At 41.3% G+C, this 26,055-nt stretch overlaps 1 protein-coding gene across 3 annotated transcripts; it reads right to left on the reverse strand.

Annotated features, from left to right (window-relative positions):
• Positions 1-388: 388 nt before the first annotated feature.
• On the reverse strand, positions 389-24,387 carry LOC145443293 (putative ammonium transporter 1). Of its 3 annotated transcripts, none has more exons than XM_080321281.1 (12): positions 23,643-24,387; positions 16,103-16,193; positions 15,656-15,876; positions 10,347-10,384; positions 8,102-8,250; positions 5,661-5,832; positions 5,452-5,600; positions 2,319-2,480; positions 2,060-2,218; positions 1,545-1,700; positions 1,353-1,482; positions 389-583 (listed from the first exon to the last, which is right to left on the reverse strand). In XM_080321281.1, the coding sequence occupies exons 2-12, from the start codon at positions 16,182-16,184 to the stop codon at positions 526-528; spliced, it is 1,476 nt and encodes a 491-aa protein (XP_080177407.1). In that variant the 5' UTR covers positions 16,185-16,193; positions 23,643-24,387; the 3' UTR covers positions 389-525. The 3 variants fall into 3 exon arrangements, with proteins under 3 accessions (XP_080177407.1, XP_080177406.1, XP_080177405.1); XM_080321280.1 differs by lacking the exon at positions 23,643-24,387 and adding an exon at positions 16,720-17,296; XM_080321279.1 differs by lacking the exon at positions 23,643-24,387 and having other exon boundaries at positions 16,103-17,297.
• Positions 24,388-26,055: the final 1,668 nt, after the last annotated feature.

Raw genomic sequence — 26,055 nt, forward strand, 5'->3', positions numbered from 1 at the left:
CTTTTATAGGACACCGCTTACGCGGATGAGATGGCGAGGAAGAGCCTAGATAAACCTACACTTGATACTTCCAACAGCGATATTTTTAAAGTGAAATCAATTTCAGCATTTCAAAATGCTTTACTACGCGTTTTTCCGAAATCTCAAACCAGGTCGTGGGCCGCATTCGGCCCGCGTGTTTGTGACCCCTCGTTTAAATTGATTTAGTAAATAGTTTCTAGACAGGTAAGTTAAGCCACTAGGTACAGGTATTGACTATGAAACTACAAGATTAATCAAGTGTTCATAATGAATTTCGTCTCTGATCAGCAATTTATATATCATGGTTTGTAGCCTGATCATATACAATTTCCTGACAATGTTTCTGGTCTGCGAATTCCGAAGGATGTATCGCTGCAGTTCTTTATTGTATAGTACACTGTAAAGTTGTAATGACGGCCTTGTCATAATGTGGTAGCACATCATTTCGCCAACTATGTTCCGTAGCCCCGTGCTGTTTCCGTAACTTTATACGTTGGATTGACGTCACACCACATTGGCGTCCGAAGTGAAAATCCGTTCCTCGCTGTTAAAAAACTTTGACCTGACCGAGGCATACCAAGTGCATGAAATTGATAGCATTTAGGGTTAGCCGAAACGCGGAAACTTATTGTTTCAGTGGCACAAAAGTAAAAGTAAAAATAGTAAGAATTACCGCTATAGGCATTTTTTTCATCTGGCCAAGGTACTGTAGCCTATTCTACGAAAGCACGAGACACTATATGAAAATATATTCCGAACACCATTAGCCTAGCCGCAAGTAGCAAAAGGTCACTTCTGTTAGAAACAGACCGATTTGGAAGTAGGTCTACTACCCATATAACTAACTTTAGGTAAATACTAATATGGCGTGATACGCCTGAGACATATCTACCAGAACCCGTTATTATGTGACAAGTAGAGTAGACTAAGATGGTGCTAGAAAACTATACATCAGCGATGGTGATGTATGGCATAAAGTGCTTCCGACCACTTTACTGATTTACGCAAACGACACCTACAAAATAGAAAAAGAACTATTCAGAAATGGGACTATGACGGTATGGTCTCGAAGCAAAATCTTCCAAGTTATATATAGCACCGTAACAAGAAAAGACAAATTTGGTGGTCAGAAAAAGTAAAAGCATTGTAGAGTCTCTTATTATACGCCTACTTCAATTGATACAGACCATATCTTCCATTAAAGCATTGTCAAAAGGTACCAGTTCACTATACCGTCCAATCGATAGGCCTACATTTCGCGGAGGAGTGTTACTGCATGATGAGTACCCACCCAGGCGGGGTCGAAAGTTAATTGAATCTACTGTACATACCCTAGATGGATTTCGGGATAAGCAGGTTCGCCGTGCTTTTTCACGTCCATGCCAAGTAGCTCCTCTTCCTCTGAGATACGTAACAATCCTGTCAATTTAAGCGTTCCAAAAAGAACCAAGCTGTTCAACCCTGAGACGAAAGTTGTCTATGTTGCAATAGCATACCCCCTAATATTTTGAGAAGGCGCCCACCTGACCAAGCAATTATACAAACTGTTCCGAGCAAGTTCCACCCGAATGAAGCTCCGGCCATTCGATGATTGGAGTAAATCACGCCCTGCACGAACTCGCCGTCAACGTATTGGCCGCGGAGAACAAACAGAGGTGTCAATGTTATTCCAATTAAACCTGGGAAGTGACAATAGATCGCAATAAAAGGAAAATATTTTAAAACGAAAACATACAAATAAAAGCCGAAACGACGTGGCAGGCTGTTATCTAGCAAGTCACTATTTCGTGAAATTTGGCTGTCTATAAAATGTAGGCTACTTATTAAGGAACGATTGAACTGCTGAATTGCACAACACATATCCTGATTCAGTGCGCGACTTCAGGTCTAATGGCGACTGTGTGCCCTGAGTCGATGAAATCGGGATCAATATCTGATTAAGAAAATCAGGTGAAAGATAGGCTATGCCGCAAATCCGTATATTCATTATTCACATTCGATTGAAAAGGATTTCCAACTAATCAAGTATTCTTCTCACCTCCCACTAAATGCACCGATATCGCTCCGATAGGATCGTCAATATGATATCGATCAAGAAGATGGTCACTTAGCACCATAACAATTGCAGCAAGAAATCCGAATAATATAGCAACCCAACAATTCATATCATTACTGCCAGCACACGAAGAAACCATTCCTAGAACGGAAAAGACAATAGATCTCCTCGCCTAACCATAAAAACCAAGTCAACGATTGAATAGAGCTGCTGAATGATGTTCAATGCGAAATGTCTATACCTGCTAAAGCTCCGTTGACTTCAGTAATCAAAGACAAATAGACTTCTTGCCCTTTCAAGTGGTGGAATACAATATTGAAAACCAGAGCTGTCATGGCTCCCGAGGACCCAGCGAGCAATGTGTTCGTGGCTGATAGAGATAGCGTCGTGCCGTCATTCAGACCTGTTAGCAGTGAATATTATGGTGACCATGGTACAAAATGAACCACGATAAAGTCGAGTGAATCCTTCAACGGCCGACCAAATAGCTTAGTGGCAGAGTGCAGCGCATGGGGTCAACACTAGAGGTCGTCCGATTTTCGACTTCAGTTCAGTTCGGTTTATTGGCTATTTTTATCAGTTCAATGCACCACAAAAATGCGATACAATGAGAAGATCGGAAGGTGCCGAAACGACTTGACTGATTCGATGCCGATAATATGTGGAACGTTCCCCATTATGATCGATATCGGCCTATGAAGGCTGACATCGCGGTCGATATTTTATATTTAAAAAAATACACTGCAGGAGGCAGGGTTGTAATGACTCGAGTCATGACTCGACTCGAGTCAGACTCGAGTCACGATTTTTTTATGACTCGACTTGACTCGAGTCATTTTCTTGAAATGGGAAAATGACTCGACTCGACTCGAGTCAATATTTGGATTGACTCAACTTGTACTCGAGTCATTACGCATGACTCGACCCAAGTCATTGACTCGGCTTATTTTATATGACTTGAAGATGAAGAAATTTGCGAATCATAATGGCTAGATCAACGCATCCGACGAATTCTGCCGACATCGCTATTTGTCACCATTGCTTTCGTTGCACTTGTCTGATATCAGATATGCCGCCGTAAAAACAACAGAAAATGATACAGTAGCAATGCATTGTACAAAATCGTCCAGTGATGAAGAGGTAATAGATCCTCCGCAATTAAAGTACTCAAGACTTTTCAATTATACAAGCAAACAATTGGATCAAAGTTCAATTAGAGCCAATGAAATGACTCAGATGGTGAAGAGACCGATAAGCTCGTGTGTAGATTTGAAGGCGATGATTCTTTGCATTTTTGGGCGACTAGAAAGAATGAGTATTAAATGCTCTTCAGTGTGGTTCAAAAATGCTTGTCAATTCCTGCATCGAGTGCACTAGTGGAGCGTGTATTCAGTAGATGTGGATTCATTCTACGGCCATGCCGCTTTAACATATTTGAGGATCTCCTTTCCACATTGGTATTTTTGAGGTGTAACTCATTGATTTGATCTGCTGTCTGTGAAAACACACAATGCCCCTCGTCCATTTGACGTTTTGTTAGGTATGTGCATTGTGCACGTGAGTAATAATGAATGGCTAATGTTCTGTGATGTTTTTACAATATGGCTGTTCTAAAATAACTTCTTTTTTATTTTACTGGGTGGTTACTTGATAAAATTGTTATGTTGCATAAAAGGAACACTGAATCTGGCTTAATTTGAAAAAAGTGGAATCAATGAAGTGAGAGGAGAATATTTTGGATTTGAGTATTTTAGTGAGAAATTCTTTCATATAATATAATTACATAGTGGTAAGCCGACTATTTTTTCATATCCAAAACATTCTACTCTAATAACTTCACTTTTTCTAGTTGGAATTGAGTCAAATTTGCTATGAATCATATTTTTACACAATGTAACAACATCATGAGATAGCCGGTAAAATTCGAAAATCTCTATTTGTAATTAGTCTAAAATTTTCTTTCATAGCATTGCTTTCTACTGGTTGGAATTGAGCCAAATTTGATTTTTTTAGGCAATCTAGCAATTTTAAGAAGTAGCCGGAAAATTTGAAAAATGTTTTTGAACAGCCCCATTGTACAATTATTTATCCAATGCTATAACTGCGATGTAGTCTGTAATGCGATTGGGAAAACCTTTAGTATAATCAAAGGGTATCTGTTCTGTTGTCACTGCACAATGCACATAGTTGCATGCACTCTTTTACAGCATGCTGGTCTTTTGTAAATACCTCTACATAAACATGCATCTATTGATTCTCTATCAACTAGTATCTTGACGTGAATTTGTTGGTTCTCTATCAGCTATTCGTGAACTATCGTCGATGTGTTCATAATAAAAACTGAATGCTTGTGTTGGTGATGTATCAGACTGACAAGAGAGATATTCGATTTTAAGTTCTAAGATTAGTAAAGTTATCTTTAGCATCGGTAAATGAGGCCAGGACCTGTCCGTTATCTGCCTAAATAAACACGTGCCAAGACTCTGATAGGGACAAAATGAGCATGTTTCGCAAACAGGGAATTCGATATCACCCAAGCAGGATTGAAAACATGAGTTGAACATGACTTCAATACTGTGACTTGGACTCGACTCGAGTCATAACACCATGACTCGGACTTGACCCTTTAAGCGGTGACTTGGACTCGGACTCGAGACCGAGCGAGATAGTGTAATGGTTATGCGTCCGGCTTCTCGAGCGGTAGGTCGTGGGTTCGATCCCCGGCCGGGTCATACCAAAGACTCGAAAATTGGTATCCGCAGCTATCCTGCTAGGCGCTCAGCAATCACGGATAGCATGGAGGAGAATAAAAAAACGGGTGCGCAGACTAGATGACCTCACGGCCGTATCGCAAGTCCGTCGTCAAAGCATCTCGATGGTGCAGGCGAAAAAGAATATCATCTCTCTCTCTCTCTCTGTGATGAATTGAAAATGACTCGACTCGACTCGAGTCAAAACCACAATGATTGACTCGTGACTCGGAACCATGTGACTTGGTTACAACCCTGGCTGGAGACAAATTTAACTGATGAGCATGCAGAGAAACTGTGCCTGCTACATTGCAATCTAACTCTACACCGACCGGACTGATCAGCAATTATGTATCATGTATCAATTTCAATATAATATTTTTGGCGTAATGGTTCTCTGCTCCTTCCATATTAATATCTGTCTATCGTATCGACTATCGGCCATGTGAGTGTGTCGACAATCGGTATCGGGGTCGGCCTGCAAAAATCAATATCGGTCGACCTCTAGTCATCAAGACCCAACCTGGTCAGACCAAAGACTTGCAACAAAGGCACTATACTTCCCACATTTGCCAACTCCGTACGAGCCGCAAAATTCACGACGTTGTAACATAGCCTACATACCAGTTATGGACTGTTGTGATCCGCCGTTAAAAGCCAGAAATCCCGTCAACAGTATAAAACCGCCCATACTGATAAGAGGCACGCTGTGACCCCGAATAACGTTTGCTCTCACAGCCACCGACGAGTCCTCCCCCTCAATCACTGTGTATCTAAAAAGCAACCAGCATCCACAGCATACAGATCTCACTATATCATCCAGTCTACATTACTTTCCTACTCTAGGCCCGAGCATAGCTGCTCCGACAAGAGCTGCCACACCTCCGGTCACGTGGACGACTCCGCTTCCCGCGAAATCAATGAAACGCAGACCAGTACCGGACCCACTGGCTAGGAAACCATCTGGCGACCAACACCAGTGTGATAATATAGGGTAGACAAATCCTGAAAAGCATCGCGGCGAGGTTGTTAATAATTTTAAAACGAAACAGTACCGTGGAATATAGGTTATGCGACTGGCGACTTCATATATGGCAAAACCATCAATAGCATATGGTGTGACTGTAGGTGTAGCTCAGGGCTGGTCAACCTTTTCAGCTAAAGGGCCACATTCGATTGACGAACTATCACGCGGGCCACCAGCTGCGCGAAGCGCAAATTTTTTTTTTTTTTTGAAATTCATAGGTCAATAATATTGTCACTTGACTATATTGCGGGCCTGCTGTATTTCGCTGGGCTAAATTTGTGAGGACTGGGCTACGCGGCGCCTGGACATATCGATATCGAAAGTTGCGACTAATATGTGTCAATTGATAGGTTGGTTTTGAGGTATTCATGGTGTTTGTCAACTACTATGGTCATTTACACCAGATCGATATTCTTTATTTATATTCCGTAACTGCCGACTTACAGCACGGCCCACCTCTAGGCTTTTTGTAAGACACCGCTTACGCGGATGAGGTGGCGAGGAGTAGCCTAGAAAAACCTCCAACACTTGGATATAGGAAATGCGTCAATCATTTTATGCCTAGGTTTCATAGTCGACGGTCTTACTGCGGGCGCAAACGCAAGGTCGCGTATGTTGAACGACACTTTGTCTCGTAATCGCGAATATAGTTAGACTCAATCTGATACATTAGGCGTTCTTTCATTTTCACAGAGGGGCAACAATATCAAAAACAAGAAATCAAGTGACAACATGTTGCGCGAAGCTTGTCCAAAATTTTTACAGTGAGAGAGAGAGAGAATCTTTATTCGTATACATTACATATCAACATTACACTACAAAAATGTAACAGTGAAATGCGACATGCAAGGTAGACGGGATATTACATTTGATAAACCCATCGCCAATTATTTTGCTTTATTGTAGTGTACGAATATATACCAATATGTGACTGGCTGATGGATCTGCCAAAGCGCCCGAACTGATATTTTAGTCATCACTATAGGGCAAGTTTTTGCAACTTTTGCAATTTTTTTTACAGCTTCCGGCAACTTCCTAAATACTCGTAAGATATGTAGAATGCTGTTTTAAGCTGTTTGAAGGAATCTAATAGTGCAACTTTTTGCAACTTTTTCGATTTTTCATGAAAGTATTTTCGGTTTTGGTGAAATGCACGGCCAAATTAGACTAAAACACCGTAAATCAGCACCGAAGTACGGGTATTTCGGGAGCTGAGCCGGTAAATTGACCTTTTTTTAGTCAACCGAGCAAAATGTGGTCTTTTAGTGCAACTTTTGTCAAAAATAAATAAACGAATGCAACTTTCCGCGGATTTAGCTGCAACAAATACTTGCCCTAGTCATCACATCCAAAGTGCCAGACACTAATCAAATTTTTTGTTTGGCCTTACAAGTTTACAATCTGTGCAATCCATTTTGGTGATATTAGAAATTTCGGAAATTACTTCGCGGGCCACTCAAAACCTTCTCGCGGGCCACATGTGGCCCGCGGACCACGGGTTGGCCGGCCCTGGTGTAGCGTGTAGGATAGTGTATAACTGCTTATGGCAAAAATAAGCAAGATAAATCAAGATGTTATAATAAGCCTCAATTGCGCTACGATAGGGCAACCAATTTTTTTCCGACTTGGCTGTAGTGTGGATACGTATCAAAGTTGCACAGACATGCGGCATGAGTTTATCAACTGCCAACTGCCAAACTTCTGGTATACTGCATACGGGCGGTCAGTCACGCGTTCTATTAAAACACCTAGCATACTACTCCGTTTATACAGCTCGAAGACTGCATATCATCAAGCCCCTTGCAATCTGTTTTCGGTGCAAAGGGTCGACTAACACAATGAACTCCATATTTAATTATGACATCCCAATCATGATTGCAGTAGATTACTTAGAATGACGAAAACGGCCATGACGAAAAACATCAACTCATTAATTTTGAATGGGTCTCGAACCATTGTATCGATGGATGATGGAGCAAGATGCCATATTATGTAGCACTATATTACACGTAAATATGGAATCCAACGGTTTGTATGGAACTGTTTCGAGCGCACCATAATTCTATCTGAAACTTCTTCCTTAACGTGGTTAATTGTCATTAACTCTTTATACTACGGAAAAGATGGAAAAACTGTACTTGCCCCGTTTCCGTATGGTATTGAAAGGTAATGAGGTGGTAAAAAGTAGGATTATATAGGATTGTTTCGCCCGCATACTATGTAATATGCCGCACTCCGGGCACTGACCTGTAATCACAAAACTGTAGAGCAAGTACGCAACAAATTGCGTCCTTTCAGCCATAGCTCCAGAAACGATTGTTGAAGCCGTCGCAGCGAATGCGAATTGAAACAGCCATGTAGAGTAGTACTCGTTCGCGAACAGCATATCGGGCGCTCTGTGTACAAGATGTTTCAACGGTAATCTCAATTCTCCAGGCCCTGGCGGCGGTCCTATTTCCGAAATACACCTGCGCCGAATTGGATGGTCTGCTTTTGCATTTATTACTAGGGATGGTGTGAACGTGAGGTTCACGTTCGCGTTCTGTGTGTGAACTTCGGAAATTTAGAGGTTCGCGTTCACAACAGAACCATGGTAGGTTCTGCACTGTGAACCTTTTTCATATGTTACAATTTTCACTTCATTACAACATTGCTGGTTTGAATTTATTGCATGTTAACGGCAGGCCAATCTATTCATGGCGCTGGCAGCATAAAAAAATCGACACTCAACGAGCATGCACCGTGACAATCTCAAAAGTTTTGCTTGCTTTGTTGCAAAAGTTTGCTCGAAAGATCCAGCTTTCGGTTTGTAAATATTTAATGACTCCATGCTGCGAGCTTGACCCGTAATCACAAAACATCACGAGCGAAATAATCTATCTAGTCAGAGAATGATGCTTATTCAACCAATCCATGAGATTGATATCGTATTCTGATGTAAAAAAAACTAGCAGGCCTACGGGGTCAATCTTCACTTCATGTTTACTGTATCATTAAAACCAAATCGGTGCGATTGACTGAATGACTTGTTAATGGGGTAATATCAGTACCAAGCATAGATACCCGTTTCACACATTTCCGGTCTCATATGAAAAGGTGATTCGAGTTTGACTTAAGTAAAGTCATGACTCGAGTCATCCCAACACTGCTACAAGGCTATATCTGCATCTTCCTTGCCTGGCGGCATATGCACATCATGTACTCATGGTGGGCATATGCGCAGAAAGTGTGTATTTATGTCATGATTCGGTGTATATGCGGCAAAAAACATCAAGGACAAAAATAAACTACTTCCTTTCCTGTCATTATATTCCCTGGTAAGTCCTCATCGAAATTGTTGGCAAAGCGGCGGAAGATATTGATTTTACGAGTTTATTATATCATTTGATTTCCCCAGTTGATACATTTGGCGACGATTAAAGCGTCAGTATAGGATACTTCAGCATTGAGACATTATGTCGCCCGAATCGTCGCTAGGTATCATGTACAATCATTTCATTGAAGGATAGGGTTGGAATTAGCAATATGACGTCACGTGACGTCATGAGGTTCACGTTCGTGTTCACACAGAACCTTTCAAAAGGGTTCGCGTTCACACGAACCTGAACCTTTCAAAGGTTCACACCATCCCTATTTATTACGATAGATGTGAAAGGTGATCTTTCTCCTTCTCTCACCAAAAGTTATAGGTCAAGTTTTTGAACCTTTTCTTTACGGCTTCCGGCAGCTTCCGAAATACTCAGAAGTTATGTAGTATAGTGTTTCAAGCTGTTTGGGGGATTCTTATATTGCAGCTTTTTGCAACTTTTCTCCATTGTTTCATGCAACTTTTTGTAACTTTTTCGATTTTTCATGCATCTTTGGGCAACTTTTTTCGATTTTTCACACAACTAACTTTTTACCGGAAATATTTGGCACCATGTATAAATCGACTGCTTGATTATTTCACTGTCGTTTAAATTTTAGGTCCTGTCTGATTTAACGTACATTTAGGCTAGACCGCCGAAAATCATATTGTGACTGGGTCAATATTTTCAGGCTATTGACTTTGTTGAAGTCGCCAACACTGAGTTTTGCTACGCTACAGTGCCTTGGATACGGATCGATTCGAATATCTCATACCATAATAATTTCAAGGAACCTGTCCATAAATGCAACTTCTTAGTGCAACTTTGTGAAAAAATAAATGCAAGTTTTTTGAAAAATAAATGCAACTTTCCACGGATTTGACTGCAACAAAAACTTGCCCTTAGCTTCGAATATAGTGATGTAATCATGTTAACAGTTCATTGTTCCTACAATACTCAAATCCTTTTCAGCTTCGTGTTGTGTTATAAGTAATATGCATTCCGGTGAGCATCTTGTAGCGGTATATAATTGTTTCTCCATGACAAATTGCTGTATGCCCGTATCGCATGCGAATATCAAATATTCTTCACCGGTAAGTCGCATCCAGCGATCATGTCTTATAAAAATATTATATACCACTCACCTTGTCATAGCAATCGACTCCGAAAAGTTATGCGACACCTGGATTACAAGAACATATGGCGTTAAATTATGCAGTACATTCTGTTCGATCATTTGTTTGCACGCATCGATACATTTCGGTCAACATTACACGAAAATCCCGCATAGTGTAGCCAATAAAAGTCACAATCTCAATTTGTGGCAGTGGCTAGATTGTCTCTCTGCTATTGTTGAATCGTGTAATTATGACGGCATTACAACGCCGTGAGAGTACAATATTATAGATATGCCTTGTAGCGTAGGGTTACCACATTTTTGCGGACCAAATTACGGACACTCTATAGCGCTCACTAGCGGATTTTACAATTAGGCTTGAACACATTGTCAGTCTATTACTTCGTTTCCATGCTCGGCCGACGGTCGGCCGAAAGGCCATGACGCATGCGTTGTACATGTCGGCCGTGTTTCCATGAGCAGACGTAACCCAACCGTGACTTGGCCGAACTAGGTGGGCGAAGCGATCGCGATGACGTTTTTGGCTTACTTTCAGTAACAATTTCATAATAATCAGAAGATTGCGATAAATGACTCGGTAGGAATGAGCCGAAAAGACTTGTAGCGGTCATTCAATCAAACAACACGCTTTGGCCTTGAACACGAAATGCATCCAACATGTAAAATGGTCACGATGAACCAATTGCTTAAAACTAACTGAAGATAAAATAAGATGGATAAAAGATGAAAATTGGTGGCATATCTTAGTATGTGGGAGAGATAGATATGGGATATCATGGTCCAATAATTTCGAGCACAGAATAGTAACTTCTCCAGTAGTCTACCGGTACTACTGTTTCGTCGTCATGATTCAGACATGAACGTCCAGTGTCCTGTCGATGATTTGCTTACCAGGGGAATGTGAATAAGTTCACCTAGTTTGTGGTCAAGCGGTATAGTTTGTATTGTATCCATGCACCATAGAACGCAAACCTTCGAATTGTGGCAGCAGCGTATGTGATCAGATCGCGAAGATTTCGGTAGCCTACGGGTAATTCGTAGCAGTACCGGAACTACTAAATTCCGTTGCGATCATAATTCTTGGTTTCTCATGGCGTCCAAGATCCGTCCGGAGTGCAGCCATGGTTAATTTGATACGAAAAGTGTATTGTAAGTAGCGAATACCAATTAGCTAATCGAAAACACAGCGCAAGCATGGCCGAAGGGCTAAGCCGAAGGATTTACTAGATGGCCGACGAGTCGGCCGACGTGGGTGTGCAATCTGTGCATCACTGTGAATGCGCAACAAAATTCTCTCGTTCGTCGGCCGAGTCTCTCGAAAATGGGCCCATCGGCCGAGCATGGAAACGAAGTAAATATGACGTTACACTAGCAAAGCTTCGGATATCGACTGTATACAGGAGTGGAGTGAAACATATAGGTTTTGAATTGGGGCATCTCTAATGTGAGCTCTGGTGATTGCTTGGGTCAGCAACAGATTTCTTAACGCGACATATGAAATCGTCTGGTGGACCTTATCCGGTCCGCCGGTTGTGTGTTTGACAGCCCTGCTTGTTAGGTCGGCATTTTTTCAGCCCCCTTCTGCCCAAAAGAACACTAATCTTAGGCCCACTACAAGGTAATCGATACAACTTCTGGCGGGATTACTATAGGGTTGCCATACGTCCGGAATTTCCTGGACATGTCCGGAATTTCACTGAAAAAATCGCGTCCGGGAGGAAATTCTCAAATATGCCTAAATGTCCGGAATTTTGACGGCTTGAAGTTGGCTCAAAAGTTTTTTGTAAACAAACATAAACACTATTATTTTCAAGCTGATTTATGCTATTCGAGTTTTTTCTTCGCGCTACGCGCGAGTTAATGCAACGTATATTGATATCAGTATGGGGACCAGGTACCGCCCTCGCAAAAATGCAATCATTGACATTGGTTCCAACTCTTTGGGTCGTTTGCCTTCATTTGGGTATCGCGAAGATGTTGGACGTAATCAGCTTACAAAATAGGCCTTAACTAAGTCCGGGCAAGCTTATCAAGTTTTAAGCTGGGCCACGGAACATTTTCAAGTTGGAAATGAGGTCGCGACCATAAAAGGTTGGAAATCGCCGTATGCGGAACCTGCTGGTGTATTTTATAGTAGCCTACTATATGGAAGAATCAATATTTTTGACTGGGCCCAAATTCAGTGCTTATTTTGGCGGAAGGGGCTGAAAAAATGTTGTTTCGTACCAAGTTAAAAAACATAACCAGATAGCCGCACCGACCTAACAGCATAGCAGTACTGCCAAACAAAATCCCGACAGGTCAGACAAGGCCCGCCAGAGCAGACTTGGACAACTAGATAATTCTAGCTGTCTAATTTCACTAAATTAGAGCGAAATGCCAGTAATCTAATTCTAATCTAATTTGTGAAATGCTTCCATGCTCTAATTCTAATTCTAATCTAATTTGTGAAATGTTCGTATGCTCTAATTCTAATTCTAATCTAATTTGTGAAATGTCCGTATTCTCTAATTCTAGTTCTAATCTAATTATTGTTTTCCTGAAAATGCCTCTTTGTCCGAGGCATATTGCACTATTGCAGTGAGTTAAAAAGAATATCCCGCTTGCGCAGGGAAATCCAGTGCCAAGCCGCCATCGCATTACTTACACCGTGCAGTCATAGTAGATATTATGAGGAATATAGCCTGCTAGAGTAGCTTGTAGTCTGCGAACAGCATTCTAGTTTCTAAAACTTTACGTTAGTACATTGCCATTCTGACTAACATGGGCGATGTCCATGGATACCATAAAAGAAGTAATATTTTATTAAAGTATAGTAAAAATCGAGCCAAGCTTGGTGTACAGAAGTTAGCCATTCTCATGTTTATGGGAATGCACTATTGTTGTTGTTTATTAAACAAAAATATGTGGCGCCTATCGCCTCACGGCCTTTTGCACCACGCACTGTGATTTGATTTGAACTGCATTTTGCTGTATTCATTTCCCATATACAATTTCATTCCATTTCCAAGTTTTTGCGAACTAAGTATAGCTCTAATTCTAATTCTAATCTAATCTGGAAAAGGCTTAGTAGCTCTAATTCTAATTCTAATCTAATTTGAAAAAGCTGTGTAGCTCTAATTCTAATTCTAATCTAATTTGGAAAAACTGTGCCGCTCTAATTCTAATTCTAATCTAGTTTGAAAAAACTGTGGAGCTCTAATTCTAATTCTAATCTAATTCAGAAAAGCTGAAAATTTTCTAGTTGTCCAAGTCTGCGCCAGAGGATTTCATCCGATCCGCGAAGAAATCTATTGCAGACCCTAGCAAGTAGCAATCACAAGAGCTTACATCACAGGCGGACCAATTGATGACATATGTTCCACTCCATTTCTGTATACAGTCGATGGGCAATGCTTTGCTAGTGTGACGTCATATTGACCGACAATGTGCTAAACCTCATTTTTAAAACCGCTAGTGGGCGCTAAAGAGTGCTCGGAATTTGCTTCACAGAAATATGGTAACCTTAGATTACTATATGTACCTGCTTATTAGAATTTGTAAATTAATTTTTTCAATAATATTGGTTCTTCCATATATTACTACAAAATACACCTCAGATTGCACACCCGGTGGTTTCCAACCTTTTATGGCCGCGAGCTCATTTCTAATTTGAAAATGTTTCGTGTTCCAGCTCAAAAAATTATAGGCTGAATAATAAACAAGTCAGCTTGCTCAGACTTACTCACGGCCTATTTTGGAAGCTAATGACGTCCAACATCTTGCGATCTCAAGAATAAAGACGACCCCCAGGTTTATAAACAACTGTTTTTAACTAAAGTAAAGCATCCAAACGGCCTTAACCAAATCTAGTACTATACCGTTACCTTATAATTACGATTACAATTACACTTATTTCAGTAAATGATGGTTATTTTCATTTATTTTTGATTGTATTTTTTGCGAGGGTGGTGACTGGTGAGTGGTCCCCATATTGATATCAATATACGTTGTATTAGATCGCGCGCAGCGAGAAGAAAAATGTCGAATAGGATAAATCTGCTTAAGAATAATATTATTTATGTTGATTTACGAAAAAAAATTTGGGCTTACTTCAAGCCTTAAATATTCCGGACATTTAGGCATATTTTAGAATTTCCTCCCGGACGCAGTTTTTACAGCGAAATTCCGGACCTGTCCGGGAAATTCCGGACGTATGGCAACCCTATTGTAGTGTATTTCCGATATTTTGTTGGATACGTGAGTGCAAGACATTACTCGAAAACAGAGTGATTTCACAGACACATTGAGACGCAGCCAAAATGAAATATTCACGCACTACATCAAATCGAAAATTTATGCGGGTAAGAACGTATCATTGACTGACTAAGTGACTATACGTATGTACGTAGGGATGGTGTGAACCTCTGAAAGGTTCAGGCTCGTGTGAACGCGAACCTTTTTGAAAGGTTCTGTGTGAACGCGAACGTGAACCTCATGACGTCACATGACGTCATATTGCTAATTCCAACCCTACATTTCAGGGAAGTGATAGTCACGATACCAACCCACGACTCGCCCCGCATAATGCCACAATGCTGAACTACATATTGACGCTTTAAAAGTCGTCAAATGTATCAACTGGGGCAATCACATGATATAATAATCCCATAAAATAAAGATCTTCTGTCGCTTTGCCAACAATTCCGACGAGAATTTGCTACGGAATATAAGCTTACGCCTTAACGGTGTAGGCCTATTAACCAGTCCGGACAATGTATTCGTCGTCTGAGTACTGCTACATCGGAGCATACGAATATCGCAGGCCCCGGCGCCGTTGATATTGAGCGGAGTGTAAAACGGGTTTCTATACTCGCTACCGATAATATACCCCATGAACGAGTTATACAGCAGTAGCCAACACCGCAATCGAATGGATTTGGGTTTTATGATACAATAAACATAATGAAATCAAGATTGATCCCGTGTATTTCGAGCCAACTTTTGTAACAAAGCAAGTAAAATTTCTCAGATTGCCAAGGTGCATGCTCGTATAGTGTTGATTTTTTAATGTTGCCAACGCCATGCATAGAGTGGCCCACAGTTGAAATGCAATAAATTTCAACCAAAGATGTTATAATGAAGTGAAAATTGTAATATATGAAAAAGGTTCACAGTGCAGAACCTACCAAGGTTCGTTTGTGAACGTGAACCTCTAAATTTCGGAGGTTCACGCCCAGAACACGAACGTGAACCTCACGTTCACACCATCCCTAGTATATAGGTCAGAAGCGTTCCTAATGAGACACCGTCAAAATGTCACTCAAAACCACTTACGTATGCCCGATGATCAATCGATGTCGAGAAGAAGAAATTATGTCCAATAAAGGCATTCCCAGGCACGCCGTATGCGAACCCATATCCGAATACCCAGTACGCTAAACCCCCGACAAAAACATCAAGGAAATTTTTGAAGAGGATGTTGGTAGTGTTTTTGCTTCGTACAGCACCGGCCTCCAGCAGAGCAAATCCGCATTGCATGAATATCACCCACAATCCTGAACGTAAATATTTACAATCGCTGTCAAGTCAAGAAAGATGCGTTAAGGACACTTCTGTGAAAGTGAAGCATGTTTCCAAAATAAAATTGAATTATTTACACTGTACGTAAACGAAAATCGTGAATTTCGCCGATGTTCACCATATGTGGCGATGGCGCCAAATCACTACCGTAACTACATTTCTAACATCCAAAGTAGTAAAATGATAAAAAAAGATAATTACCAATAAGAAATTTAAACTCTTCGTCGAGATTTGCCTTCAGGATCTGCAAGTCCTGTTCGACTGATACTTTAGGCTGCGTCATAGCAGCTAGCTTGAAATGAGGATCGTATATCGGCATTATGCATATATCCCAGTGTATATTTACAATTGTGTACTAATGAGTGTTTAATCCCAATTCATAGTTTTAACGCAGTCTCTTGATTGCAACCAGATATTAAGTTGAATGCCAATGACTAATGCTGCAGCACCATGATGTGCGATAATGATTCCGGTGGCGTCGCAATACCATCAATCCTTGGAAGGTCACAATGGTCGATCATGCGGATTAGAAAACCCTTAGATTGAATTGGAATGTTGTGGGTGGGGTAATAAAAAGAAATACTGAACTGCCGTTATACTGATTGAAGCGGCTTCCTGGTGGAATAGTAATTCGTACGACTGAATTCTTTAGCCGAAGGAAGTAGATTTCGATTTGCGACCTGGAGCTACCCACCACCACCATCTCTTAGCAATATATTGTGCTGACATGGGTCAGATGTGGCACAGTTGAGTATGAGCAATCCGAGAAAAATACGTTTTTCGTCATGTTTCAGGCTGTATAGTAAACTTTCACTCACCCGAATGCAACACTATTCTTGAAATAAACTGACTTTTCACATGAAAGTGGCGTGTACGTTAGCAACACGGAAATACAATTCATTCAAACTCGTGATGTGACCAAGCAATGGGTTCCAATATACAGCGAATGGTACATTCCACCAACGCAAGTGACGTTTAAATGCTACGTTTACTCATGAAACGAATTCGAAATTGCCCAACCAGAATTATTGACCAAAAACGAAGCAGGCGGCTTTCGGTTTTGTTTTTTTGTGGCTTCTAAAGAGATCTCATATTTGCTCGAGTAACTTGACGCTTGTATAATCTCCTCCTTCTTGAGTAGTTTTGAAATTAAAGTATTTAAGGTGTCCATAAACATCAGAGTATTTATCAAGGAGCATGCTTTTTCGAGGAAAATTATTACTGGAGCATTTAATGCGGGTGTTTATCTAAATAATCTCCATGAGTTGCTAACGCAGCTTTATGCATTAATTTACATTGTTAGTATGAGCGAAATGATTTACATAAAGAGAATATTGTGTTCCATCCGAAATACATAGCAAATATGCAACAGCAATAATAACAAAAACGAAAACATAGTAGGCCTATACTCGGTATCGGATATGGATTATTATCGATATGACGTGTGAAGTCTGCTAGGGATGGGGTGAACGTGAGGTTCACGTTCGCGATCTGTGTGTGAACCTCAGTAATTTAGAGGTTCACGTTCACAAACAAACCTTGGTAGGTTCTGCACTGTGAACCTTTTTCATTTATTACAATTTTCACTTCATTATAACACCTTTGGTGGAAATTTGTTGTATTTCAACTGCGGGCCACTTTATGCATAGCGCTGGCAGCATAAAAAAATCAACATTAAACGAGCATGCACCTTGACAATCTGAAAGATTTCCTTGATTTGTTAAAAAAAGTTTGCTGGAAATATCCACCTTTCCGTTTGAGAATATGAATGGCTCTTCGTTTGTGAGCTTGACCCGCAATCATTATCATACAACATCAAGAGCCAAATACACTACATATACGTAGTCAGCTAACGATGCTTATTCAACCAATCAATGGCATTGATATAGTGTATGATGTAAAAAAAAATCAAGCAGGCGTACGGTGTCAATGTTGATTTCATATGTTTATTGTATCATAAAAACCAAATTCGTGCTATTGGGGTGTTGGCTTGTTGCTGTGTAACTTATTGTTAATGGGTTAATATAGGCTTACCATTCGTCCTCTATTAAGAGGATTTGTCCTCTTTTTTAAAAATTTTTTGAAAGTGTCCTCGGAGGACGCCCTTTTGTACTCTTTTTTGAAAATTTAGGTCAGATTTAGAGCAAATTGCGAGTGATATGCCGCAAATTAGCGCAGAAGTGAAGCTCCGGCGGGTATTTTGGAGGGAAAAGCGGTGATTTTAGCTCTGGGCGAAAAGAATACTTTTTTTTTTTTAGTCATCCATCTGGCAATGTGGAGAGAAAATCGTTATTTTGAGCTCTGGGCGGAAGTGATGACCTTTTTTTTTTTTTTTTTTTTAGTCAACCGATCACGAAGTGGGAAAAAGTTAAGTTACCGGTTTTTGAGAATTCTTCTCCAGTTTTGCATGTCTGAAATTTCTGAGAAAGTGTCCTCTTTTTACATTTCCAAAATATGGTAAGCCTAGTTAATATCGATAGCAAGTATAGACAGTTAGACACCCTTGCAAGTCGTCATCGAAATGGTTGGCGAAGCAACGGAAGATATTGATTTTATGGGATGTTGATACATTTGGCGACATTTACAACGCCAATATGCATTTCAGTTAGGTATCGTGTACTACTGTGCATTAGCATTACTATAGGCTTTCAATTCACTGAAATGCAGGGTTAGAATTAACAATATGACGTCACGTGACGTCATGAGGTTCACGTTCGCGTTCACACGAACCTGAACCTTTCAGAGGTTCACACCATTCCTAAAGTCTACTATTCCGATGATTGCAATAAGCAAATACACTGTCTCTACGCCACATGAACTGGATGTAATAATTAGGGACGGTGCGAAACCCTGAAAGGTTCAAGGCTACGGCGAGCAACACGCACATAAAATTCGGAGAGAAGTCGGGGCTACATATGACAACAATGCTAATAGGCAGATACGAGGTAAGTAAGTAAATCCTAAAAATAGCTATCATACGGAAAATCACGGATATGCTGTGCCAGTGCATTCCAAATATCGTGTAGTAGATCTCTTACAGTTAGGTTACTATCGGTGCCGGTACGTATCATAAATCATTCGGACACAATAACGTTCCGGAACTATTAGCGACGGAGTGATGGCGTTACCATTGAGATATCGTCAGACTTAAGGACTATAAATAAGTCGCTACGATCGTATTGGGTCCATTTTTCATATCACTTCGCCACCTTTGTCTGTATGTGACTCGATACTGTTTCTCGATTTGGTCTCGAGAAGCAAGGAATAGAAATCACAAATAATTTAGCGAATTAGGGTCACGCACCGTAGGCCTACTTGAACAAACCCACCGCATCATTGAGAACTGATACGGTACGACTATGGCGTCTCAGCTCGTGATGCTCAAACTTGTACTAGCATACCATCTTAATGTTTTCTACAACATAAGCGTACCACCTATGTTATATCTGCTCGAAAACACCGAAAGATTACTCTCAATTTTCAGCTTCGTAAATTATTATCTGTCCGCAAGAACACAGCACCGTTTCCGGCGATGTCGATAGGCATTGCTGCGGATGCATGGTTGGATTCGTTGAAAGAGTAATTGAGCCTGGATGTTAATCATGCCGCCTGATATTCCACTCACTGAGTACTTCGGTATATTGCGATAATAACGATGGATATTGAATATACCGTTGTCAGACTTATGATTAAGGAACTCGCGCGAGGCAGGAAATAAATTTAAGGTCTGGCACAATTTCGCCAGAAATAACCCTGCAATGGGTGTAAAATAAGGTTATGAACATTGATTATATATAATAATGTAGTCCTCAGCTTGTCTCACAATTGCGGTTTCGGTGCGTTTCTACTCGCCATTTTAAAGCACACACTGCAAGACGGATTGAAAACGAACACGAGTGGCAATTGACCACAGCACTTACGACAGTTCCCGATCTAAAGAAAGCTCAATTCTGTCAGTTCATTCATGCACGGTGCAGTGTTAAGAAACAGATCTTGGGAAACGGTAGCAACGCGCACCACGAAGTCTCTGGGACGTCATGAAAATATGCCAATCAAAGTGAACCCCCTATTAAATATCGGCTAGATACGTCACCGATGTCGCATAAAGGGGCAAGTGACGGAAGGCGAGATGGATATGTCAGGTCGTGGTCCGGTAAATGGTGAGGGCTGACTATTATTCACTCAACATAAATTGCTTGTATTTCGACTTGAATGTGGACATGCTGGCGACTGTCGGATAGCCGGCGAGATACTGTTCCGCACTTCAGATCCGGCATATTTGAGAGAGCGATGATCTTTTTCGTCAACCATATGATAGTTGGACGACGTGGACACGCGTGTGTCGTACTTATGCACTTTTGATACCGAAGTAAAGAAATCATTGAAGTTTTCGGGGCAGTGGCCGCAGTGGAGCTGATACATAAACTTTGCAATTTCTCGTTTCCGCATATCTTTTATGTTTAGGACACCGAAATCTTTGAGCAGTGATATGTTGGACACCCATCCTGGTCCCTTTGGGGTCCTGACAGGGGTGGCTTTTGGGGTGGGCGAGGTGGGCGGTCGCCCGGGGCCCCCCTATTTGGATTTTGCACTTTTTTCAAGGAGAATGACGAATAAACATGGAAATCCGTGCACCAAGTAAGAATATGATTCCGTACAGATGTGTCAATCATCATCAAATCACTGCATTTGTTAGGAAAGTCCCGTATCCCGATAATCATCACGTCTCTGCATGCGGTAGAATTACTTAGTTTTGATGTTGTCTATCCTTGCACACATGCAAAATATAGACATGGCCGAAGCCAGCACCTAGGCAAACCTTTGCGGTGGTGAAAGATAGATAATAATAAGCAATGCGGAAGGGGGGTCTGGGGGGCTGTTACGGATAGATAGTTATAGGCCCCCCCGGTAAGTCTCGCCCAGCCCCCCTCCGTTCGTAGGGCCACCACTGGGTCCTGGCTATAATACGGAGGACCTGATGCAGTTTTTGTAGCGGCTTCAGTGCCGTTTTACTGGCAGCCCTCCAACAGATGCCATACTGTAACTTCATTCGATAGGAAGAATGATTTAAAGCAGTGGTTCTTAACCTTTTTTCCTCCAGCGCCCCCTTTTCAAAAATTATCGTGCTCCAGCGCCCCCCCCCAACTTCATAATGTAAGGAATGTAATAAAGACAATGAGTAAGAGGGAGCGCCGTAACAGCACTTCGTCAACCCCCTAAAAACGATTTCCTTGCGCACCCATAGCGTGATAAACTGAACTTCTGAGGGCTTCGCCCCCATGAACCCCCTATCGTGATTTTGATGGCCAGCAAAGTTTGTGTGGCCTGGTCGCCCTAGGTACCAAAATTTTCTATAATGCATGAATGAATAGGTGGTAATTACTTATATAAGTCGCGATAAACTGAGTGAGCTGTTGTATAGGAAGATAAAGGGCACGTAATTAATAATTAAACATATTCGGGCGTGCCCGCAGGTACAATTATTCGTTACCAGGGCCGTAACAGCACCTCTTCAGCCCCCCCAAACAAAAACGTTGGTCCTGGGCCCCCATCGGGTGATAAACCAAGCTTCTGGGGGACTTCACTCCCAGACCCCCATTAGGCTGTCCTCAATTTGCTGAAAGCCTGTTATGTATCTACATTGGGTGTCCATTTACTGAGGCAGCTAGTCGCGCGGAGCGCGAAAAATTTCACTAATTAATGATTGAATTGGTCAATATCATCGGGAATTGCATGTAAATTGAGATTAATTTTTATCCTCTCTCTGCTCACGTAAACACATTTACCGGTAGAGCTGAGTGAGGTGCAGTGTTCCCTCTAAGCTGCGCACGTGTGCAGTGCTGACACGGTCTCTGCGCATAGAAAATCTACGTTGCGCACAACAAATCCGAAGTTATTACCTTTTTTTAGTCGATACGCACTGTTGTCCAGGGGTCAGCGCAGTGAGTTGTTGAGTGTGCGCAGACTCATCAAAACTTATAGCGAACATTGTGAGGTTTCTTGGAAACTGTAGGGCCCGTTACTAATAATTAAACATATTCGGGTGGGCGAACCCGTTGGTATGACTTCGTTGCATGATGTTATTTCGTGACCCCCTGTCTGCAATATCAAAAAATATAGAATCGCTCAACGGGGATATCGCCCAACAGGAATATCCCTGTCGCCCAGTCGTACTAAACTAAAAGACGCACGCGATTTCAGATTGGTATTTCTTCACTGACATATAATTTTTCCCTGCCAGATGGAATTCGTCTTCTGGGGTTCAGATTGCCAAGACAGGAACATTCGGTGTCAGTCATTTAGGCGCCCAATTAAACCTATATTTATTTTGAAGGCTATATGTAACGAAGTTTTCGGTGTTAATTTGCTCTGAATACTCATTAAGGATATGTCCTATCATCACATCATCTACTGCGAAGCCATTTTTCTCCAGCGCCCCCCATACCGCCCCCCTGAGCCCAGCGCCCCCCATATCGCCCCCTGAGCGTTTCCGCCCCCCTTCAAAATCGCCAGCGCCCCCTGGGGGGCGCTGGGGGCAAGGTTAAGAACCACTGATTTAAAGAGTATCAGAAGGACCCAGACTGGCATAGTCTCTAAGGCTGTGGAACAGACCACTTTCGTGGTAATTGTTTTTCTTGCGACTGAATGTGACTATTCCAGGACATGCTCGAGTCTAGTTAAACCCCGACGTATTTCGCATTTTCCGAGTTGGAAATAGGTTGACCAGCGATGGTAACGGTTAATTTTTTTTTCGGAGTTTAGGACCAATAAGTTGGATTTCGCGGCGTTGACGCAAAGATTATTTTTGGCCGTCCGCTCATGCACTTTGTGCATTATTTGGCCACTGGTCACTGGTCACAGATACATTGTTATTTCCAATACTCTACTTGTTGGTGAAGATTACCCCTGACGAGTGTTAGCCGAAAATATTCGGGTACATTTCAATATCATTATACTATTCAATTGTTTATTGAAGTTCTCAGTACCTCCAAGAAGCTCTTCAATCTAAAAGTATCGACAAATTTTATGCGTCACAGAATGAATCCAAGTTGGACAACCTGGGAAAGATGGACATGAAACTATACTTGCTCTGTTCGGGTGTATATATATTTTCGACCATAAACATTAACGACAGACAAGGCTACGTTCCAATATAACTGATATTAACGTGCACTCGTTACTAAGGGTTTCTACACATTCATCTAGCGTCCAAAGAACTTGTTGAAAACTCTGACCGACCACAGATGTCCGACTGCCTTCAACAGCTACTGTTAATACCTTCATTAAATAGGCTAGTGTTTGGTGTCTATATGCTCTAAACTTAATTTTCACATTAAATACGTTTTATTCCTTATAAAGGTGGATAAATACGCGATTAATGTATATATTCTGTAATCCGGCCCGCCAAGTGCTTCATTTTATTATATCCGGCCCACCGACCGGAGAAGTTGCCCGCCCCTGTCCTATACAATATCCATCACTACTCTCACGAGAAACTTCTTCGACAGTTTCTTGTGGTTTGGTATCATTCCAATGACGTAACTTATTATTTATTGCCTGTTTGATGACATAGGCCTACTGTTTAGGTATCCGTTTTCTAGTAAGATTTTGCGCTGTAGGCTACTCAAGTGCATAATTCAATTCATCCCCAGAGCAAATTATTATCAGCACCCGGTCCAATAAGGAGATTTATCACAATAACATTTAGCATCGATTCTACTATATGTACGAAATGCCTTACCAGTGAGTAGATAGGCTTTGTCCTACCTATACAGCATATTCCGTACGGTCAGTGGCGTCAAGATCATCCGAACCACCCTCTGTACTACTTCGACATGAGTATTGGTTAGTCTACTTCTAGCATGTGTGATATTATATATATATATGGCTATCGGCAATACATATTGGTCGATTCGCATCGAATATTTAGCCCTACTAAATAATTAACGAACTCCGCAATCTACAATATTGAGATTGGTGTAGATTTTGCCAATTACCCACCCGTTGACTTATTATCACTACAGATGACAAGCTCCCATCACTGAGAGGTTCAAACAGGCGCTGCGTAACAACGTTACAATTGAAATATTCCAAAAAATGCAGATAGCTGATCCGTCTCAACCTTACATACATTGATACCTAATGCTCCGCCATTACTGAACCTCAACCGGCAACAGTTAATTTTTAATATATTATAAAATTTTAATTAATTCCATTTGAATAATGCAGATACGAATGAATAATGATCGCGTAGGAGATTATCCCGAATCCAGATTGCATATTCAATCGATGCAGCGGCAAATCACGAGTTCAGATAGGTCTACCTACATGCCCGTTGGTAGCGTGATATGCAGCCATTCGAATAATAGCATTAATCAAATAATCATGGCCACTGGCAAGTTACTGGGCTGGCAATTCTAACCAAAATATATAATTCCTGGCGCCTCTGTTTGCACAGGTTTGTGTACAGTTCGCCACACCTAAACACTGACACTAGGGATGGTGTGAACGTGAGGTTCACGTTCGCGTTCTGTATGTGAACCTCGGAAATTTAGAGGTTCGCGTTCACAACAGAACCTTGGTAGATTCTGCACTGTAAACTTTTTTCATATATTACAATTTTCACTTCATTGTAACATCTTTCTTTGGTTCAAATTTATTGCATTTCAATTGTGGACCACTCTATGCAAGGCGCTGGCAGCATTATAAATCAACACTAAACGAGCATGCACCTTGACAATCTCAAAAGTTTTACTTACTTTGTTACAAAAGTTTGCTCAGAATATCCAGCTTTCCATTTGTAAATATTTAGTGACTCTCTGCTGTGAGTTTGACCCGCAATCACCCAACATCACGAACGGAATACGTAGTCAGCGAATGATTCTTGTTCAATGTTCAACCAATCAATGAGATTGATATCGTTTTCTGATGCAAAAAATCTAGCAGGCGTTACGGGGTCAATCTTTACTGCATCATTATAACCTAATTCGTGCGATTGAGGTGTTGGCTACTTTTATATAACTCGTTAATGGGGTCGAAATTGTTGGCAAAGCGACGAAAGATATTGATTTTAAAGGGAGTATTATGTCCTTTTATTGCTCAGTTGATACATTTAGCGACGTAAGACGCCAATATGTATTTCGGCATCGTGGCATTATGTGGCCCGAGTGGTCGCTAGATATCGCGTACATTAATAGAGGCTATCACTTCGTTGAAAGATAGGGTTTGAATTAGCAGTATGACGTAACGTGAGGTTCACGTTCGTGTTCTCACAGAACCTTTCAAAAAGGTTCGCGTTCACACGAACCTGAACCTTTCAGAAGTTCACACCATCCCTAACTGACACCCTACCACAGGGGTCACCAACCTTTTTGCAGCCGAGGGCTACTTTTGCGTACTAGATTGAAGCGGCGGGCTACCATTTACTCCCACCGTTTACCCATAACACACTGAATTTCCGCTTTGATATTCATAGCACTGGGCAGGACTGGACATCATGTTATCTGTTTCTATAGCAGTCGGTGGGAAGCCTGGCATTGTATGATATCAACTAGTGCGCTGTACTCTGGTATTTAACTTGACACTGCAATTCTGAGTGAGTGTACCAGATGTGCATTAATTAGGCCTAATCGTGTTTTGTGTTTGTTTTTGATGAAGTTCATGTTCGAAAAGGCTGATTCACAACGATAAGTTGAACCATAGACGCTTGCAACCTTCATAGCTGCTGCGCATTGCGGATACACCACTCTACTTTTCCGTATCAACAATGCACCAAACGTTTGCTGCAGACTTAGGTGGGGGTCATTTTGCAGTGTTACAATTTCAATCTCCAACTGATCAGCATCCAGAAATGACAAGATATCATTATACCGGACAGCAGCAACGATTACAGAAAGTTAGAAACATATATATAATAAACTGCGTTGAGTGTAACAGAAACAAGCTGTGCCAAAAGATGCAATACGTATGGGGTATACAGATATTGAAAATCTGCTAGTACTTCACGGTTATCTGACTTCGAATAGTAATATTGTTTACTAATTTGGCATTGTCCTGATCGTCGAGCTATCATAACGGAACCCCCCACCAATTCAAGAAGACTGTGGACGGCATTCCGTCATGTCGCCTTTATAGGCAATGCGCCGTATCTTGAA

This window comes from Botryllus schlosseri, chromosome 7, assembly GCF_051294905.1.
Source record: "Botryllus schlosseri isolate E-star chromosome 7, Bs_hap1, whole genome shotgun sequence".
NCBI lineage: Eukaryota > Metazoa > Chordata > Ascidiacea > Stolidobranchia > Styelidae > Botryllus > Botryllus schlosseri.

Excerpts from the sequence above, each read along its gene's own strand:
- LOC145443293 (XM_080321279.1), bottom strand. The coding sequence starts at position 16,220 with ATGCCGATATACGATCCTCATTTCAAGCTAGCTGCTATGACGCAGCCT. Across the intron at positions 8,251-10,346 it reads GAGTCGATTGCTATGACAAG|AGCGCCCGATATGCTGTTCG; the intron begins GTGAGTGGTATA and ends TCTTGTACACAG. Across the intron at positions 1,483-1,544 it reads TTGTATAATTGCTTGGTCAG|GGTTGAACAGCTTGGTTCTT; the intron begins GTGGGCGCCTTC and ends CTTTCGTCTCAG.